General features: G+C 44.3%; 1 protein-coding gene across 13 annotated transcripts in view; it reads right to left on the reverse strand.

The window, feature by feature from the left end:
- The window catches only part of GLT1D1 (glycosyltransferase 1 domain containing 1), a 228,622-nt gene that overhangs the window by 23,765 nt on the left and 182,724 nt on the right, over nucleotides 1-22,133 (reverse strand). For all 13 annotated transcript variants that reach the window (XM_073557074.1, XM_073557080.1, XM_073557082.1 and 10 more), the window contains 3 exons: nucleotides 15,945-15,988; nucleotides 13,026-13,146; nucleotides 12,649-12,747 (listed from right to left, as the gene is read on the reverse strand). In XM_073557074.1, the coding sequence (XP_073413175.1) occupies nucleotides 12,649-12,747; nucleotides 13,026-13,146; nucleotides 15,945-15,988 (264 nt within the window). The remainder of the gene's footprint in view (nucleotides 1-12,648; nucleotides 12,748-13,025; nucleotides 13,147-15,944; nucleotides 15,989-22,133) is intronic.

The following is a 22,133-nucleotide window of genomic DNA, read 5'->3' on the forward strand; positions in this document are numbered from 1 at the left end:
TTGCGGTTATATCCGGTCTGCAGATGGCTGCTTCTGTGCCTCTCAGTAGTGAGTCTCCCACCACTACCACTCTTCTTCACTTATCAATATTATGCATTTATATAGCGCCATTTATTCCATGGCGCTTTACATGTGAAAAGGGGAAATATAGATAAGTATAATAAACATGTGTAAGGCAAGGGACACACAAGTACGTAAGGAGAGGGGAATCTGCCCGCGACGGCTCACAGTCTACAGGGATGGTTGAGGATACAGTAGGAGAGGGTAGAGCAGGTCGTGCGGTGGTTCAGTAGACCGAGGATCAATGCAGGCTGTAGGCTTGTCGAAACAGGTGGGTCTTCAGGTTCTTCTTGAAGGTTTCCGTTGATGGTGAGAGTCTGATGTGTTGTGGCAGAGTGTTCCAGAGTATGGAGGAAGCACGGGAGAAGTCTTGTATGCGGTTGTGGGAGGAAGAGATAAGGGGAGAGTAAAGGAAATCTAGAAATGATCGAAGGTTGCGTGCAGGTAGGTACCTGGAGACCATGTCACAGATGTATGGACGAGATAGGTTGTGGATGGTTTTGTATGTCATGGTCAGGGTTTTGATTTGGAGCCTCTGGGCAATAGGAAGCCAGTGAAGGGCCTGGCGTAGGGGGGAGGCTGGGGAATAGTGGGGAGACAGGTGGATTAGTTGGGCAGCACAGTGTAGGATGGACTGGAGTGGTGCCAGAGTGCTAGAGGGGAGGCCAGAGAGTAGGAGGTTGCAGTAGTCGAGGCGGGAGATAAGAGCATGCACTAGTGTTTTTGTGATTGAGGAATGAGCGGATCCGGGAAATATTTTTGAGTTTGAGGCGGCAGGAGGAGGCGAGGGCTTGGATATGTGGTTTGAAAGAGAGCGCAGAGTCGAGGATCACCCCGAGGCACCGAGCGTGCGGGACTGGGGATAGAGAGCAGCCATTGACATTGATGGATAGGTCTGGTGGAGGGGTGGCGTGAAATGGGGGAAAGATGATGAATTCTGTTTTGTCCATGTTCAGTTTGAGAAAGCGAGCAGAGAAGAAGGCTGAGATACAGACATTGTGGGATTTCAGTCAGTAAGGAGGCGAGGTTGGGTCCAGATAGGTAGATCTGCGTGTCATCTGCGTAGTGGTGATACTGCAAACCGTGGGATTCTATGAGCTGTCCCAAGCCAAAGGTGTAGATGGAGAATAGAAGGGGTCCTAGGACAGAGCCTTAGGGAACACCGACAGACAGGGAGCGAGGTGAGGAGGTGGTGTGAGAGGGAGACACGAAATGTTCGTCTGTTAGGTATGATGAGATCCAGGATAGGGCCAAGTCTGTGATGCCAAGAGGAGAGAGTCTGTAGCAGGAGGGAATGGTCTACGGTGTCGAAGGCAGAGGACAGGTCCAGGAGGAGGACAGAGTAGTGTCGCTTGCTCTTGGCGGTTAGTAAGTCGTTAGTGACCTTAGATAGGGCAGTTTCAGTTGAGTGATGCGGTCGGAAGCCAGACTGTAACCAGTCAAAGAGGGAACAGGAGGTGAGGTGGGAGGACAGTTCAAGATATACATGCTGTTCCAGTAGTTTTGAGGAGTAAGGGAGAAGAGATATCGGGCGATAGTTAGACACAGAGGATGGGTCAAGGGAGGGCTTTTTGAGGATGGGTGTGATTGAGGCATGTTTGAAGGATGAGGGAAAGACATCATTTGCAAGTGAAAGGTTGAAGAGGTGTGTTAAAGATGGGATGAAGACTGTGGCCAAGTTAGGGATGAGGTGAGACGGGATGGGTCGAGGGCACAAGTGGGGAGGTGTGATCTTGACAGAAGGGTGGAGAAGCTGGCTTTTGCAGAACAGGGCTGAGCGGCTAAGAGGGGCATTGGGGGCTGTGGGCCAAAGTTTTGTCTGATCGTGTCGATCTTCTGCTTAAAGAAGGAGGCAAAGTCTTCAGCAGAAATGAGAGGAGAGGGAGGAGGTGCTGTGGGACGGAGTATAGAATTGAAAGTGTTGAAGAGCTATTTAGGGTTGTGAGACAGGGAGGATATGAGAGATGCGAAGTAAGTTTGTTTTGCGGCAGAGAGCGCGGACTTAAAGCTGGCAAGGGACTGCTTGTATGCGCTGAAGTGCTCAGTAGAATGGGTTCTCTTCCATCTCTGCTCAGCGGCCCTGGAAACCCGTCTCAGTTCTTTGGTCACGCTGGTCAGCCAGGGCTGCCTGTTGATTGTTCGAGTTTTGCTCTGCGTGAGGGGGGCAGCCGAATCAAGTGTTGCTGTTATTGTGGTGTTATAAAAAGTGGCAGCAGCATCTGTGTCATGAAGGGAAGCTATGTCTGTAAGAGGGAGAAGGGACTCAGAGAGATTGTAAATTGAGGTGTTTGAGATTCCTGCGAGGGTGAGCGAGTTTATGGAGTGGGGGTTGCGCAGTAGGAGAGGAGAGGGAAGAGAATGTCAGTAGGTTGTGATCAGACAGGGGGAGGGGTGAGTTATTGAGATTAGTGAGGAACAGAGACGGGTGAAGATAAGGTCCAGCGTGTGACCATCTTTGTGAGTGGCCACAGAGGACCATTAAGTGAGGCCGAGGGAAGCCGTGGGTGATAGAAGTTTAGAGGCAGCCGGGGTGGAAGTGTCAATGGGGATGTTGAAGTCTCCCATGATGATGGTAGGGATGTCAGCAGAAAGGAAATGGAGTAGCCAGGTGGTGAAGTGGTCGAGAAAGGTGGAGATGGCTAGTTCTGGGGGGTGGTAGATGACAGCCAGTTGGAGGGGGAATAGATGCGCAATGAGTGCACCTTGAATGAGGGAAGAGTAGCGGAGGGTGGCAGAGGAATTGGGGTAAAGGAGCAGGTATCAGACAGGAGCAAGCCAACTCCTCCACCACGTTTGTTGCTGGGGCGAGGGGTGTGAGAGAGATGGAATCCGCAGCTGGAGAGGCTGTGTCAGAGAGAGTGAGCCAGGTTTCAGTGATGGCAAGGAAGGAGAGTTTGTTGGTGATAAAGAGGTCATGGATAAATGACAGCTTGTTGCAGACAGAGTGTGCGCTCCATAGTGCTCCAGGTAAGGGGGTTGGGGGAGTTGGGGCTGGATGAATGGGTATGAGGTTATCATGGTTACAAAACCGTGTAGAGGACTGTGGCAGGGTGTTAGAAATGAGTGTGGGGATTTGTTGAAGAGGGCCAGGATTTGGAGATACGTTGCCAGCAGTGAGGAGTAGTACACAGAGCATTAGAAGGTGGGAGCTGGATAGGACATGATGTGACCGTGTGTCTGAAGAAAAAGGATTGTATGTGGAGGAACAGTTCTGACGAAGAGTTGAGATGGTTGGGAAGGATGGAGGGGGAAATGAAAAGTTCCTTCCTGGGTGGAGGGATTGCAGGAGTTACGGAGAAATAGAGTAGTATGGGGGTGATAGTAAAAAGAAGGCGAAACATTGTTGTGGTGTTATAGTCCGTTACCTTACAATCAATTCCAGTCCAATTCTAGTCTAATTCAGCGTATTGTACTTAGAAATCCGTACTGTACACTTCCTGGCGTTACTTTTTGTGGTCACTTATGGTTGTTGCTGTGTGCCCTTCCCTTTTCTTCTTTGTTTGCTGGTAGTGCCTCACTCTTAGGTGTGCCATCTTCATCCTCCATAAGGCATTGGTATCGGTTTCTCAGTTGTGTGGCTGGCGATGTCTCCATGGTCTTCTTGCTTCTTTTGGTCACATACTTCCACTCGTCTGCTTTTGGAGGTTCTCTGACACTTTTGTTCACCTTTTGTGACCAGTAGAGATGCTTTTGTTCTGTCTAGGAAGTCTTCATTTTCTTTGATGCGTTTCAAAGTGGCAATTCTTTCTTCCAGACCCCACACATTTTCTTCTAAAAGGGCCAGTAGTCTACACTTCTGGCAGGAGAAGTTGGATTCTTCTGGTCAATCTGTGAACATGCAGCACATGTTGCAGCTCACCATGTAGGTTGTCACATCTGCCATGTTGCTCCTAGATCGTACTGACTTGCTGTGTGTCTTCCTTCTTGTATAATCTACTGTGTGTAACCTTCTTGTGTAATCTGCTGTGTTTTTTCCTTCTTGTGCAATCTACTAAATCAGCCAAGCTTTCTTGCAATAATGTCCTAGAGGCAAAAATTCCAAGAAGCTGGTCCTGGCTGTATCCAACAATATTCTTGCTGAGGGAGACTCTTCGCTTTTCCCAGAAGGTACCTGGAATATTCAAATTGTCCTCCTCAAGCTTCAATCCATGGTTTTGGGTCCTAACTAGTGATAGCCAATATGCTTGGGTGTTACCCAAGATAGTCCTCTATTGCAGATGAACCAGAGCAATCTCCACTTCTAAAGCCACGATACCAGCTGCAGAAGTGAATACTGCCCTAGTCCAGCTGCCATGGAGGAGAAGAATCGACGTCAGGATAGGGAAATGCAAATCTTTTTGCACAACTCAAAATATTTTTAGATACTAATGTACTGCAGTACTTATCTAGTACATATCATGAGCTATCACTTATATTAATGCCCATGGCTGCATTAATATTATTACTGGTTATCAGTGATCCCCAACAACTTAGCAGATCTCATAGAATGTGATGGGACGGTTTTTTAAACATCCGATTACAGTGCCTGCTGTAAAGATTACACTTCCTAGAATGCAAATCACCAGAGCAAGCTTTTTGTAAGGATTGAGCCAGCCAGCAATAATGAGAAACTTCAGCTGTGAAATCATAAGAAAGCAGCTCTGGATCAGTACAGGATAAGTAATACATGGTATTTATAACTCAGCTTTTCTCGTAAAATAATTCTACTGCAAGATTGAGTGAAACGATGGACATTCCCTGCAGTAAGGCCAATAATAAGGGGAAAAAATAACTTCAGGACTTACGTTCTAATCCAAAACTAAAAATTTTTTGTCATTTAAAACAGTAGTATTTTATAATTTTTGTGATATTTGAAAATATCCTCGCCCCTTGGCTTCAACTATAGTTTCTTATGATTTATCATGTACTTTGCTAGTTTCTTCTCCCATGAACAGTAGAAATTTTGGTCAATAAAAAGCAGATGCGGAGAGTGGAATCACTGACAATGTAACTAGAACGTTATGGTGTGTAAATAGGCACGAGCCAGCTGTTAAAGACAAATCAAATACAGCCACAACACAGAAAATATATACCTTTATTAATTATCCAAAATGAAAAACGTGTATTAAAAACCATTAAAAAGTGCAATATCACCATCTTTGTCATCACCTTAAGACATATGTGAAAAACCACACCTCTTTAGATAACAATATATATTATCTCTTTAACCCCTTAATGTCCAATGACGGACACAGTCCGTCATCAGACATCTCCCCTGCTTTGATGAGGGCTCCGGCGCTGAGCCCGCATCAAAGCCGGGACATGTCAGCAGTTATGAACAGCTGACATGTGCCCGCAATAGGCGCGAGCGGAATTGCCGTCCGCCCGTGCCTATTAACTAGTTAAATCCCGCTGTCAAGCGCTGACAGCGGGCATTTAAATAGCATTTCCGGCCGCCGGGCCGGAAACGACGTCATCGCCGACCCCCGTCACATGATCGGGGGTCGGCGTCATGTTGCCTGGACAACTAGAGATCTCTATGAGACCTCTATGGTTGTTCCAGGCATATGGCTTTCAGCGCCACCCGGTGGTCGGCGCTGAAAGCACAGCAGTAAATCTGCTACATATGGGCGATCAGCTCATCGCCCATATGTAGCAGTGCCGATCGGGTTGCGCATGCTTCTAGCCTCCTATGGAGGCTATTGAAGCATGCCAAAAGTAAAAGAAAAAAATGTTTAAAAATAAAAAAAAATTTAAAAAACATAAAAGTTCAAATCACCCCCCTTTCGCCCCAATCAAAATAAAACAGTAAAAAAAACAAAAATCCCACATACACATATTAGGTATCGCCGGGTTCAGAATTGCCCGATCTATCAATAAAAAAAAAAGCATTAAGCCGATCGCTAAACGGCGTAGCGAGAAAAAAATTCAAAACGCCAGAATTACGTTTTTTTTGTTGCCAAGATATTGAATTAAAATGCAATAACAAATCAAAAGAACGTATCTGCACAAAAGTGGTACCATTAAAAACGTCAGCCCGGCACGGAAAAAAATAAGCCCTCACCCGACCCCAGATCATGAAAAATGGAGACGCTACGGGTCTCGGAAAATTGCGCAAATTTTTTTTTTTTTTTAGCAAACTATGGAATTTTTTTTTCACCACTTAGATAAAAGAGGACATAGACATGTTTGGTGTCTATGAACTCGTAATGACCTGGAGAATCATAATGGCAGGTCAAATTTAGCATCTAGTGAACCCAGCAAAAAAGCCAAGCAAAACACAAGTGTGGGATTGCACTTTTTTTGCAATTTCACCGCACTTGGAATATTTTTCCCGTTTTCGAGTACACGTCATGGTAAAACCAATGGTGTAATTTAAAAGTACAACTCGTCCCGCAAAAAATAAGCCATCACATGGCCATATAGACGGAAAAATAAAAAAAGTTATGGCTCTGGAAAGAAGGGGAGGGAAAAATGAAAATGCATCAACAATTGGGTCCTATCCTATGGAGGCTGGACACAGAAATTACATCACATTGTTTTTTAAATAATATATTTATTTAGATTATAAATTCGCATACAAATCATCAGACAAATCTACATGTAAGGCTAAGTGCACACGTACCGGAACTCTCGCGGAAATTACCGCGAGAATTCCGGAATTCCAGTCCGCGGGAAAATCGCATTTTAAATTCCCGCGATTTTCCCGCGGAAACTAGCATTTTGCAAGCGTATTTAGCTTGCAGAACACTAGCGTTCTCCAAGCGATCTGTAGCATCGCTTGGAGAACTGATTGACAGGTTGGTCACACTCGTCAAACATAGTGTTTGACGAGTGTGACCAACTTTTTTACTACTGAGGCCGCCTATGCAGCATCAGTAGTAAAAGATAGAATGTAAAAAAAAAAAATAAAAAATGGTGTTATTCTTACCTTCCGACGTCCCGCGCATCCGTTCCCCGTAAATCCTTTGCGAAAATGCCCGCGATGACGTCCGTTCTCGCGGGATCGCGATGACGTCGCGCGAATGACCGCGAGACTTCGCGATCCCGCGAGAACGGACGTCATCGCGAGCATTTTCGCAAAGGACTACTGGGACCGGAGCGTGAAGAGAAGCGGGAAGACTGCGCGGGACGTCGGAGGGTGAGAATAACAATATTTTTTATTTTAAATTCTATTTTTTACAGGGATATGGTACCCTACAGTCTCCTCTCCTCCGGACCGTGGGTACCATCCGCAATTGTTCTGCTTACTTTCCGCATGGTGTGCACAGCCACATGCGGGAAGTAAGCGGAACAATGCATTCCTATGGGTGCGGGATCGCCGCGATTCCGCAAATTAATGAGCATGCTGCGGTTTTTACCGCAAAGCGATTCCGCCGCGGTAAAAACCGCAGCATTAGCACAGCATTGCGGAATCCCATAGGAATGCATGGGATGCTTATTTTTCGCGTTTTCGCGGCAAAATCGCGCGGTTAAAACCGCCGCGGAAACGCGAAAAAAATGCAACGTGTGAACTCAGCCTTAATCCGCAACAAAAAACATTAAATCCGCACAAAAAAAGGGCGGAATTTCCACTGCGTTTTCTGCCAAGAGATGCAGAAACCGCACAGAAATTTCTGCAAGCAAATCCGCAACATGCGCACATAGCCTTACAGTGCAAAAGTCGCTTTCTTTATTTTACTTAAAGGGAACCTGTCAGGTTCCCCGTGCCTCCAGAACCACCAGCAGTTGTGTCTACATATCTAAATACCATGCCTAACACTCCCTTTATTACATTACAGACATACACAGATCTTTAAAAAAAAGTATGTCTAAAGTCCAATTACGATATGTAAATGAGGCTTTGACTAGTCGGTGGGGCGTTATTGTCTCCAGACTAGTCGGGCGTGATAACATGACTTACAAGCACCAGCGTCATCGCTATACATACCTCGCACGGCTTCTTTCTCTCACTGCATTAATCCTCTGGAGCCAGGTGTACACATACCGGCATCACAGAGGCGCACTGCGCATGATTGGAAGTGAGGAACACTACCAGTCATGCGCCATGTGCCTCTCTGAAGCCGGCACGTGTACATCTGCCTTCAGTGGATCAATGCAGTGAGGGAAAGAAGCCGTGCGAGGTATGTATAGCGCAGGTAACTATGCCGGCGCTCATAAGTCATGTTATCGCGCCCATAGAGGGGCAAGATAACATGCTAAGTGGGCCAACTAGTCTGCGGACAACAATGCCCCATAGGTGTTAGGCAGGGTATTTACATATGCACAACTGCTGGTGGTTCTGGGGGCACCCCCCAAGAACCTGAAAGGAAAGGTTTTCGGTAGGAGTCATTTCCCACACAAATAAACAATACGTAAACACAATTTTGTAGATGTCACTGTAACCACTGTGTCTCACAAAACACTGACACTTTCTGTTCTTGAGATCACTTCTCAGCAGTCATCTCCTTGTTATCAGAATATATTATGAAGAAAGGTAACACTTCTATTGTAAAGCCAAAAGCTGATGGCCCATTAACAGGTGATGGCCACAGCACATTTCCTACTCAGCACAGAGACCTCTGCACAGACTACAGAGCATGCCTACAACACCTTACCTCCAAATGCTGTTAGCAGCAGCTCAGCCAACATGGCTGAATCATAATTATGTACTGAAATAATATTTTTAAAAAAATTACAATTAGAAAATAAAAACAGAAACATGTTTTTCTAGATTATACATTCCCTTTACATATTTGCTATGCTACTTTATAATGAAAAGAATCTCAACCATCGTGCAGCATAAAAGTGAAGAACCGCTTCCTAAATAACAGGATATTTAGTATTTTGAGAAGTGCCTGAAAAACACTTCCTTACATCAACTTGTCATTCAAAGTGAATATTCACAACCTGTCGTCCCCACATACCTGTAACCTATCTCGACACATGAAGGGCATTTCTCGATGGCTTTCCGCTGTTCTAACTTTAGATAAATAAAACTATTTGCTCCGTGACATTTTCAGTCCTGGGTATGGAACTCTGTAGAATATACTGGCTAAATATGATGAAGTGAGAGACGTCTGAACATTTTCTCTTCCAACACATATTTTGATTCAAAGCAGAAAAAAAAAAAAACTACCTGCATTTCCATCGGTTGCCATCTCTTGCATAGACCAAAAAAGTCAATCACTCTGTATAAAAGCAACCGCATGTATTTAATAAGTGTAATTTCCCACCAGAAATAGAAGATTTCTCATTGAGACCATATTGTGGGTATGTAGGCAGCTTCCTGACCATTCTTCCCGCACATGCCTTCAAGTGAATTTTTTTTTTATTTGATTTCACGTTTTTTCCTTTGGCGAGGGCATTAGATCAATACAATTTATGCTTTTTTTCTGCATCCCTCACAGCACTAACTGGATTTAAAAGGAACATTTTCTTCCAAATCTAAGGCATTTTTAGAGGTTTGTCTTGTGCTGGGCTCATGCTTCCAGACAGTGGGGTCATCATTTTACGGAAAAAAAAAAAATCGAATTTATGAAATTACAGTTACAATTAATTCATTTCATATGGCAGAATATGAGAGAATCAAACCCGCACTAGTTTTGTATTTACTTTGTAGTTTCAATATAAAAAACAAAGTCAGTATTTTTTTTAGTTTTGCTTTTACTACACATTACATGCATGTTTACCAGCCACGTTCTCTGGAACCCCGAGGTTCCTAGAAACATGAGGGGGGGAAGGTCTTCAGATCACAGCAGACTAATTTCAGCTTTAAGACAACTTAAAGATACTTGGAAGATGGCTCAACTGAGCATGCAGGTATTTTCAAAATGCTAAGTGGGAAAAGCCGATGCCAGATACCTCTGGCAGCTGCTTATCTCTCTTGGGAACAAAGCAGGGGTCATGTTGAAATCCAACACTCCTAGCCACAGCTGCGATCGGGGAGGACTCAGGTCATTCCCATATCAATCAGACAGTCGGCCGATCCCAGAAGTAGTACGTTCAATTGACTTTCCATAAAGTCGGTCTTACATGTCTGACATTCATGGTCTATTTATGAACCACAGGTCTCCTGACCTGAACTCTACAGCCTCATACATGCCTATGAGGCTGTTCCATTGAGATCAGGAGACTTGCAGCTGATCAGGACATTACAGCCCGCATTTGAACCAAGGACTTAGTACATGTAAAACCGCTAAGGTCACATTCATCAAGTTCAGTATTTGGTCAGTATTTTACCATCACTAAGCCAAAATTAGGAGTGGGTGCAAAATACAGAAGTGGTGACATTTTTCTATTACACATTTCCACTGAGTGTTCCAATCCTGATTTTGGATTACAGATACTGATGTAAAATACTGACCAAATACTGAACGCGTGAACATGGTATAAGAGATACATTTACAAACCAGTGCAAGTTCCATTCCGATGGATGTGCTTTAAAGGGAATCTGTCACCCCATTTTTCGCCTAGTAGCTGCCGCCACTGACATCAGGGGCTTACGGTATCTACAGCATTCTCTAATGCTGTAGATAAGCCCCCGATGTAACTTGAAAGATAAGAAAAAAAGAGTTAGATTATACTCACCCCGGCGTTCGGTCCGGTCCGATGGGTGTCTCCGTCCCGTCCGGCGCCTCCCATCTTAATACGATTATGTCCTCCTCCTTGCGTCTGCCGCGGCTCCTGTGCAGGTGTACTTTCTCTGTCCTATTGAGGGCAGAGCAGAATACTGCAGTGCACAGGCGCCGGACCTCTCTGACCTTTCCCGGCGCCTGCGCACTGCAGTACTTTACTCTGCCCTCAACAAGGCAGATAAAGTATGCCTGCGCAGGAGCCGAGGAAGAAGCAAGGAGGAGGACATCATCGTATGAAGATAGGAGGCGTCGGACCGCAACACCCACCGCACCCGACCATGCCCCCGGTGAGTATAATCTAATGTGTTTTTCTTATCTTTCAGGTTACATCGGGGGGGGGCTTATCTACAGCATTACAGAATGCTGTAGATAACCCCTGATGTCGGTGCCGGCACCTGATAAGCGAAAAATGGTGTGACAGATTCCCTTTAAACATTAAAGGGAGTCGGTCTGACCAATCTTGAAGCATAAAGTAAGAATATAGCTTTGTAGGGGACACAGCACTTATTTAAATACAACTTTAGTTTTCTGTCTCTGTTTTGCATAGACTGAAGTTTAAATTAAGGGCTTGTTGCACTCTTGGTGTGCCCAGAGGCCCAGAGCACTGTTCCTCCAGCTGGATTTGCATGCCTCGTCTCCCTCACTGGTGACTGAAATCATTGGTTTGCCTGAGCTTTTTTTTTTGCAGACAATGCTCAGTGTAGACCAGTCATTGCTGTCAGTCACCAGTGAGGAAGGAGCACCCAAGTAAAATTAGGTGGCAGAATGGTGCTCTGAGCCTCTTGGCCATGCTCAGAGTGCATCAACCACCCCGATTAGCATATTTGATTAAACTATAGTTTCTGCAGAATGGAGGCTGCAAGTAGAGCACGAAAGGTGAACATTTTATACAGACACTAAATCCCCTATAAGGTTATATGCTGTCAGTTTGGACTGATAGACTCCTTTTAACCTCTCCGCGCATATGGGCATAACTCTACATTCATGCTAGGGGTGACCACTTATGTATGGAGCCGAGAAGCTGAGATCTCCTCTACATGTAGCCGACACTGGCTATAATAAATAGCTGGCATCAGAGTTAAGTTCTATTTAAATTATGTCACTGCTGGTGCAAGTACGTGCCGGTTCCCATTAGTTCCCCGTTACGTGATTGTGAGGCGCTGATGGGTCAATACAGAATCCAGTGGCTTGCTGAGGATCCCCATCGCTGCCATCTTGGTACTCCTCTGAAGATAGATATATGCTGAGCTTCAAAGGAGATTTAGATTTAAACTATATACTTCAATACTGCAGAATTAAAATATGTACAGTGGTTGGACGATCGCAGGTTCAAGTCCTGTAAGAGGACTATTAAATAGAGTTAAAAAAAATCTTAAAAATATAAAAATATATCTGGTATCTTTATGTTCATAAAAGTCTGATGAAAATATGATGATTATTATTATTTTTACAGCACAATTGATTCCATGGTGCTGTACATTGGAAGGAGTTACATACCAAATACGAATATAAATTACATTGAACAAACTAACAATTACAGACGGCTACAGAAAATAGAGGGTCCTGCCCTTGTGGGCTTACAGTCTGCCAATATAAATTAATTAACCTGATCAGTAAAAGCAGTAATGGAAAAAAAAAATTAAAATGTCATGACTTCATCACCATACCTTCATAAAAAAATACAATTCAAAGTTATCAAAAATGTCATATGTGCCCCAAAATGGTATCAATGAAGACTTCACCCCTCAAAAAACAAGCTTTGGCTATTCAGACTGAAAAATAAAAATAAATTATGGCTTTTAAAAGCAGAGAAGGTAAAAACGAAAGCCCACAGATGAAAAATTGGCCGTTCTAAGTCATTTCTAAAATAAATATAATGTTTCCAATGATGTGACAATTGCCTAAAACAGATCACATATTTCTGGTATAATATGTTTCAGGAAGGACTAGGTAAATATCTTACTTCTGATGTTTTTCAACAGTGAAAAATTACCTTGGGGTTTGAAAAGAGTAAGCCAGTGTCTCCGTGCCGCACTATTGCAGCATTGCCTGGTATATCCCTTGCCAACACTGGGACTTCCAAGTCCATAGCCTGTGAAGCCAGAAGAATGCAAGACTTAAGGAACGCAGAGTATACATTAGGTTACACACATGATGTACATAGATGGTTGACCTGGACCTGAAGACCTCAGGAGTAAATTCTGCACATTTAAGGGACAGAGCATACAGCAGACCATGAACATACAGTATGCTGTTTTGGGGACATTTTCATTACTTATCAGTGAAATCCAGAATAACCTACAATTTATGCTACAACGTAGTAATATCTGGCCATACCTTGATGGGAGTGCAAACTGAAGAAGTGGTTACCTCAAGTATGGCTGCCGACATCCCCTCAGACAATGAGCTGTTCACCACGGCAAAGCTTCTCTTTATCAGAGCTTGTAAGTCCGCCTGTGGGATTTCTTCAATGAGGTGAACTCCATCAATACTGTGAACATTAACATCACGATGTATTATCCACATATTCTACAACCCCGTACACGTATGTGTGCGCCTGACACTACACAATGGTTCTGTCAGCAGCAGGCCTAGCACTAAATTTAAGTATTTCAATAAAATGAGGAATTGATGGAAACCTGTCAGTTTTTGTGTGCTAATCTGCCACTACTAGTTTACCCTTCAGAATTTTAGATTTCAAAAGGTGTCCTTATGTGTAATAGTAGGTTCAGTATTTTGAAGAACAAAAAATACAAATCAATGCATGTAGGATATGGATATTAACCATACAAGAGTCAATGAGGTGGGGCCGCTGAGCCAAAGCATTATAGCGCCCATGTACTATACTCACCCAGTTTGGCTAAAATGTGACTATCTGTGGTCACCTGGCAGTGCTAAAAATGGTCACCATGGGCAAACTTAGCACAAAGTCACTTGGTTTACGAGATCTGAGGGGTTGCCCTGACCTTAACCCATTAGTTAAAAAGAGCTCCAAGCCAATGCTTGTAGAAATGGTCAGGTAGCCAGTTCAGAAACAGTAGGACAGTCAAACTACAAAAATGGAAGGAAAAAGAGTAGTCAAGAAATGGGCTGTGGTCAGACAACGGGATTATAAGAAGCAAAGCAGGAGCAGATAGCTTATGATTGAACAAGAAAAGATAAAACTTTTAACTGGTAGTTGGAGTCAGAGGTTTAGGTACTTAAATAGAAGACAGCCCTCACAAAGTGAGCCAGGAATTAACCCCATCGCGCCCTAACAGAACGGCACTAAACGTATGAGGAATTACACAGGAAAGACCTGTTGCTGCCCTACACAAAGATGTGGCTCTGCCAAAGTGGAAACGGAGGGGATAGGTAATGGCCTGCATGTTAGTGGTTTGATGGGGACAGGATAAATAATTTGCAGCCTGGCCAAAACCTTGCCACAATCTGGCAACTTCTGGTGCATTCAGTGTATATGTAAGAACGCCTATGCGTGGCCAAATAAAAGACGTAAACCCATGGATTGAGACATTACTGATTGGGTCAAGTAGATCCAGCCTTGTTGTGCATGCAACAATATTAGAAGACAACGGCATATGTACAAGATTACAGAACAAATGGGGATGATGTGTCTTGTCTTTAGAAATGCACGTAAGTAGAACTAGACAGGTTTAGGGCATGGCCACCATTACTCTTGTGCCTACTAGCAGTATCTCTTTGACTCGTGCAAAGTAATTTACATAAAGCTTGTGTATTAATTATTCTAATTACCCAGGAAAAAAAACTGTAAAGAAAAAAAAACATTATCATCAAAGGAAATCTGTCACCACATTTGACCTATCTAAATTATTAATATGGGCATACAGGTTATAGACTGCTGAAAACAGTCCTCCTGTGTGCCTCATATCAGATGCCTTGTTGCTTAGAAATCATCTTTTATCATGTTATACAAGTGACCTCTTTCAGGCTCTGGGGCAGATGGTGCCTGGAGATAAGCTCTGCCCCCCAGAGCTTATTTTACATGAAGAAAAGACATTAACAGTGTGAGAAAAGTAACCAACACAGAACAGGAGAACTGACATTTGCTTCTCTCTGAGCTCTGCTGTATTGCAACAATATTGCAGCCCATTCTGAGAGCTGGAAGCTGAGAGGGACCTGCAGATGTGTCAGCTATCAGGAAAGGAGAGAGCAGCCATTACACAGCACACTGGTAACCGCGTAACATTGGCAACTCCCCCTTATATTTAAAATAAGCTCTGGGGGCAGAGTGATCTCCAGGCACCATCCTCCCCAGAGCCTGGGAAACATAATTTATAGAACGTGATAAAAGAGGATTTCTCAGCAACAACACAGCTGATATGAGGCACACAGGGAGGACTGTTTTCAGCAGTCTACAACCTGTATGTCCATATTAACAGTTCAGATAGGTCAAATGTGGTGACAGATTCTCATTAATAGAAGTTGAAGACATGCATTAATCTATAAGGGTATGTGCACACGCTGCGGATTCTGCTGCGGATCTGCAGCGGTTTTGTACAGTACCATTAAAATCTATGAAAATCAAAAACGCTGTGCACATGCTGTGGATTTTTCCACGGTTTCTAATCCGCAGCATGTCAATTCTTTGTGCCGATTCCGCAGGGGTTTTACACCTGCTCAGGTGTCAAACCGCAGATAAACCACAGGTCTTTTGACCTGTGGATTTACCTGCAGATTTTGCAAAATTCGCACGGAAAAATCCGCAGCACAATCCGCAACGTGTGCACATACCCTTAGTATAGCAGCATGTCTGAATCAGGTGGCAGGGGATCATAATGCTGTTCCTAAAGATCTAGCCCTCCCCCAAGAGCGTCACAAAACCAACCTACGAACATTTCGGAAACGTTTTCTCAGTTTACCTGGAAGGCTTTCATTATGGATTACTTCTTTGGGAAAAAAAGGCATACTATATATCAATTTCTTTGTTTGTTTTTTTTTTTTAGTTCATTTTTTGAAGTTTACAGAATGCTTTTAAACTGAATTGCGTCACCTACTTTTACACTATTGTGAAACCTAAAAGGTGGCAGTTTTGCTTAAAAAAAAACAAAAAACCTACTGCCAGGTTCTCATTAAATTAGTTCACGTTCCAAGTACTAAATATCAGGCGTTTTTAAATTCACTGTTTGAGTCATCTTTAGGCTATGTGTGCATGTTGCGGATTTGCTCATGTAAAATTCTGTGCGGTTTCTGTCTCTCTTGACAGAGAAAGCAGTTGAAAATCCACATGGTTTTTATGTGGATTTGATATATCTCAATTAAAATACTTACTTATGAAGCTTGGCTTTAACCTCATTTGTAAATAAAGGGTCTACCTGTAAAGGAAAAATAGAATTAAAATGCTAGGATCAAACAAACACAATAAAAAAATATAAACTGCCTATGAAATATAAATACTCATGTGCTCCATTCAGATGTATAGGACAGTCACTGAATTTTCTGCTACAATCTCTTACATCCCCAAGATGTATACAGGAGTAGGATCGCACAGATCAGTTTTTAAGGTAGATTTATTTAGACATAGTCAAAAAAGATTTTTTTTCTTACTTTCAATTTTGTCTGCGAATGTAAATTCAAAATAATTAGGTATCCGCATTGCACCATTAAATGCTACTCTGAGTAGCCTGACAAAGAAAATCATCCCATTTACAATATATATGGATTATCAACCTACAAACGTATTATCAGTTTTGTTGTACTGCCTGTACCCAGATAATCAGTTTTCACACTTTAGATTACACTACTGTACATTTCCTTTTCGGTTACATATGCCTCCTGTACAGTGCTGGATTACAGAGGTGTGAACAAGCCTTTATCAATAATAATGTGTGGGGAATGGGTAGAAAATAAGTGAAAAAAAGATTATACACCAATATCTGCCTCTTTATCTTTTTACCATTGCAAATAAGCTTTTCATACCTTGGACTGCAAAGGACCCAAGTGGGAGCTGATAATACATCCGAGACAGAAGGAGTGAGTGGGAGATGCAACTTCTTTATCTTATTCAGACATGCAGTATCCTTAGACCAATATTCATAAATAAAACCTTTATTGCTTGTTGGATAGGTTTTTAACATGGGAAGATAGGATAAGATCAGGTGTGGAACTAGATCGGAAACAGCCACACCGACTGCAAAAGGGCCTGGAAGACCGGACAAAAGAAAAAACGTCACAGGAGCATGTCACTCCTGGACTCCTAATGCTCTATTACCTAAGAAGATGGTGGGATGTCAACTGAAGGTGGCCTCAAAACACTGGTCTATCAAAAAAAACAACACAAACGTCCTTAGAGTTCTACTGCAGTAGGCATCTCACCATCTCCTTATGTAACAGGTTGAAAAGATCAGGACATGCCTAGCTTGCAGGACCCTACTGTGACAGGGCTATGGGGTGCTGTCAGACCAGGATGACGCAAGACAGGAAAAGGAAAACTGGTGGTGGATGACAAGCAGATACGGTGGTGAGGTGTGCGGAAGGGGCACACCGGTGGTTGATGACAAGCAGATACGGTGGTGAGGTATGTGGAAGGGGCACAATCGAAAGATTGCTCATGGGCAATGACCGGTATAATTATTCTGTAGCCTCAAAAAAAAATCTCTCTCATAATTAATATTTCTCTCACTTTAATTATGTAGATGCATTCCAAAATGCCGAAAATCATAGAATGTCCCACATGTAAACATAAAACATACACATTTCTTTTTTGTCACTTGAGCAAACGCCGCACACAATTACAAGAATATGAGAATAGAGTCCATTTCTGGAAAATATCTAACCTAGTTCAACAGGTTTTGATTTTAACAGAATGAAATGGTTGATGGAGAAAAAAAAAACATTACTGAGGTTCGTCAAGATCTGGGATTGTGAATTCTACATTGTGATTTCATTAGTATGTAACAGAGAAAAGATATTTGGACGGTATACGCTTTTAACTAAGGAGATCCTTTGACAAGAGATTTGCTTTCTCAATTTTTTTCATTTCTTGAGCTGGTTAGCCACAAAAGGCACTGATCTACTTCAGAGTGACACTAAAGTATAACTAAACCTAAAAATATATTCTCTTCCATAGAGGACAAGAGGGTCAACCGATCTCGTATAGCTTTGAACTTCATTCGATGCGGCTTAGTAAGAATAATATCCTAATATTATATATGGTTATACAGTATAGATAGTGATAAAATGCACTATATATCATACATAATACACTGCTCAAAAAAATAAAAGGAACACTAAAATACCATATCCTAGATATCACTGAATGAAATATTCCAGTTGCAAATTTTTAATCATTTCATAGTGGAATGTGTTTGTCGCACTCGCGCTTTGGCTTATTGGCTCAAGGCGGGGGGTTGTGGCCCCACTGTGCCACAGACCAGACTACCCTGGAAGGGGCGTGACTAAGACAGCTGCCTTAGTCTTCTCTGGAGCCTCCAATGGTGAGGTCAGGGTTGTGCGGCAGGCAGCTGCCAGGTGCCATTCCAGGGTGGTGTCTGGCTGTGACTGTTGATCCCACTCGGGGACAGGACACTTGGTCAGGTGCGAGTGACAGACAGGCAGGTGGGCACGGCAGGCCCGGCTGGTACCCAGGCAGGCTGGCACGGACGAGACGCAGGGCAGGCTGGCACGGACGAGACGCAGGGCAGGCTGGCACGGACGAGACGCAGGGCAGGCTGGCACGGACGAGACGCAGGGCAGGCTGGCACGGACGAGACGCAGGGCAGGCTGGCACGGACGAGACGCAGGGCAGGCTTGCGTGGTATGAGAAGGAACGGGTAGAGGCCTGTTCACACAGCAGGTGCAGGTACCGGTATAGGCAGGAAGGAGTGGAGTATGACAGAACAGGTGTGGACCTGTTCACACCGGAGGAGCAGGTACGGGTATTGACAGGAAAGAGCTGAGTATGACAAAGAAGGTTAGGAACAGAGCCGCAGGAGTGCGGAGAAGGCGGTGCCACAGGAGTGTGGAGTAGGCGGAGCCGCAGGAGTGCGGAGTAGGCGGAGCCGCAGGAATGTGGAGCAGGCGGAGCCGCAGGAGTGCAGAGCTGCAAAGGTGTACAGCAGGTGGAGCTGCAAGGGTGCAGAGCACAGACAGGGAGTACACAGGGAAAGACACAGCAGGGAAAAAAGCCAAAGACAAGGAGGCAGGGGTAGAACAGAGTTCAGACAAAGTACAGGGACAAAGACTCAAGGACCAGGATATTCTGCCTCCTGGAGGGCGGACGGAGGTACTAGGCAAGACAAGGTCAGGAGCTATAGCACAGAGACCAGGACATACTGCCTCCTGGAGGGCAGACAGATAGGCACAAGACAAAGCTAGGAGTGTAGCCTCCAGAGAAGGAGAAACACAGAACAGGGCCTGGCTTACTCAGGGGCAAAACACTGAGTTTAGACATTGCTCAGGCAATGTTCCAGTGGGTGGGGCAGCCCTAAATTGTAGAGGGCTCTAGGTAATTGGTCAGGGACACATTAGGCAGGTGCACCCTGACTCCATAAGAAGCAGAAAGTTCAGGCGCTGCCCCCCTATACACACAGTCAGGAAACATGAACATAGCAGACAGGAGACAAGGTAAGGAGCTGGCGGCAGAGAGAAATCACAGCATGACCTGGAGCAGTGAGTAAGTTGGCGAGTGGGGAATGGGAGGCCATGCAGCAATGCCAGCCCCCACTTTGTTACAGTGTTCAGAACAATAAAACATAACAATTATCAATGTAAATCAAAATGAATATCCCATGGAGGTCTGGATTTTGAATGATACTCAAAATCAAAGTGGAAAATCAAATTACAGGCTGATCCAACATCAGTGGAAATGCCTCATGACAAGGAAAAGATGCTCATTAGTGTGTGTGGCCTCCACGTGCCTGTATGACCTCCCTACAAGGCCTGGGCATGCTCCTATTGAGGCAGCGGATGGTCTCCTGAAGGATCTCCTCCCAGACCTGGACAGTCTGTGGTGCAACGTGACATTGGTGGAGGAGCGAGACATGATGTCCCAGATGTGCTCAATCGGATTCAGGTCTGGGGAACGGGTGGGACAGTCCATAGCTTCAATGCCTTCATCTTGCAGGAACTGCTGACATACTCCAGCCACATGAGGTCTGGCATTGTCCTGCATTAGGAGGAACACAGGGTCAACCGCACCAGCATATGGTCTCACAAGGGGTCTGAGGATCTCATCTTAGTACCTAATGGCAGTCAGGCTTCCTCTGGCAAGCACATGGAGGGCTGTGCAGTCCTCCAAAGAAATGCCACCCCACACCATTAGTGACCCACAACCAAATCGGTCATGCTGAAGGATGTTGCAGGCAGCAGATCGCTCTCCACGGCGTCTCCACACTGTCACGTCTGTCACATGTGCTCAGTGTGAATCTGCTTTCATCTGTGAAGAGCACAGGGTGCCAGTGGCGAATTTGCCAATCCTGGTGTTCTGTGGCAAATGGCAAGCGTCCTGCACGTTTTTGGGCTGTGAGCACAACCCCCATCTGTGGATGTCGGGAACTCAGACCATCCTCTTGGAGTCGGTTTATATCCGTTTGTGCAGACACATGCACATTTGTGGCCTGCTGGAGGTCATTTTGCAGGGCAATGGCAGTGCTCCTCCTGTTCCTCCTTGCACAAAGGGGGAGGTAGCGGTCCTGCTGCTGAGTTGTTGCTCTCCTACGGCCACCTCCACGTCTCCTGGTGTACTGGCTTGTCTCCTGGTAGCGCCTCCAGCCTCTGGACACTACACTGACAGACACAGCAAACCTTTTTGCCACAGCCTGCACTGATGTGAAATCCTGGATGAGCTGCACTACCTGAGCCACTTGTGTGGGTTATAGAGTTTGTCTCATGCTACTACGAGTGTGAAAGCACAACCAACATTCAAAAGTGAACAAAACATCAGCCAGAAAGCATTGGTACTGAGATGTGGTCTGTGGTCCCCACCTGCAGAACCACTCCTTTATTGCGGGTGTCTTGATGATTGCCAATAATTTCCATCTGTTGTCTATTCCATTTGCACAACAGCATGTGAAATTGATTGTCAATCAGTGTTGCTTCCTAAGTGGACAGTTTGATTTCACAGAAGTTTGATTTACTTGGAGTTATATTCTGGTGTTTAAGTGTTCCTTTTATTTTTTTGAGCAGTGTATACAAAATGCTATACAGGGAGACTCAAAAAGAATGGCGCAAAAGTAAATTTAAAATTGCTTAGTGCGACATGGAGACAGTGAAGAAGGAAAAGCTTTTTTGCGTTTTTGAATTTGCAAAAATGAGGTCTGCTGTGGCAGTAAAACAGAATTTTCAGAATAAATTTTGTAAATGTGATCTGCATAGAAATTATGGGTCAAAACCGCTGGGTGTTTATGTCATGGGAAAAGCCTGATCAGCCTAAGGCCTCTTTCACACTTCCGTTTTTGACCATCAGTCAAAATCCGCCAGGTTTTGAAAAAAACGGAGCCGCCTTTTTTTTGCGGATCCGTTTTTTTCTCCATTGAGTTGCATTAATGGCGGATATTGACGGATGGCCATCCGTTGGATCCGTTTTTATGAGGAACCGCCAAATTTTTTTCGTCCGCCGGCATGCTTGGACGGACCTTCCAACGTTTTTTTGTTGTTGGATCCGCATGCCCGGAGAAAATTAACCCTCAAATCCTTACTGGCGGACGAAAAATTCTCTCTCTCTCTTTCTCTCTCTCTCTCTCCTTCCCGGCCAGCGGTTCCTTTAAAATTCTGCAGATCCGTCACTAAACGGATCCTGTGGCTTCCGTTCACATCAGTTAGGAACGGATCCGCTTTTCCGCCTTTTTGGCGGATTTTAACTGACACAAAAAACTGAAGTGTGAAAGAGGCCTAAAGACTTTGGAAGAGACAGTAAACAGGATTTGAGCCATGTACCAACATAGTCCTAGAGAGCTGACCTGGCTGGCTAGTATAGAACTCATACTGACGCACACCACAGTACGGGGCATCTTACAAAAATATCTGCAATGCAAGCCATACAAATTACATCATCTTCAGGAGCTGACACCAGAGGACAAACCGAAATGCTGTCCATTTTGAATTGCTAGTAAGTAGAGATTAACAGACCCCCTGATGATCGGGTCCGGCAAGATAAGCTGAACAGTTAAAAAAAAAAAAAAAAAAAAAAAAAAAAAAAAAAAAAAAATTCACGTTCGGGTACTAGAATGGGGGGCCCGAATATCCAGCGTTTGCCACGCTGTCATGCGCAGCAAACAGTGCTTCTGATTGGCGGTAAAATCATTACTGCTGGGTCAGAGAGCCATTTGATAGCCCGCAGCTGTAATTGAAAGTAAAAAGTTTACCTGTGGTCACTGGTGTAGGCTGATGGGACTACTACTACCATCAGCTGACACCTGCTGCCTCTAATAATAGCGAGAGCAGGCAGCGGCTGATGGGAGTATTCATTAGCCGGTGCGCTAAATAATAAAAACAACGCCATGGGTTCCCCTGTATTTTGGA

This window comes from Dendrobates tinctorius, unplaced genomic scaffold, assembly GCF_039654945.1.
Source record: "Dendrobates tinctorius isolate UK_male_01 unplaced genomic scaffold, ASM3965494v1 ptg000243l, whole genome shotgun sequence".
In the NCBI taxonomy this organism is placed as follows: domain Eukaryota; kingdom Metazoa; phylum Chordata; class Amphibia; order Anura; family Dendrobatidae; genus Dendrobates; species Dendrobates tinctorius.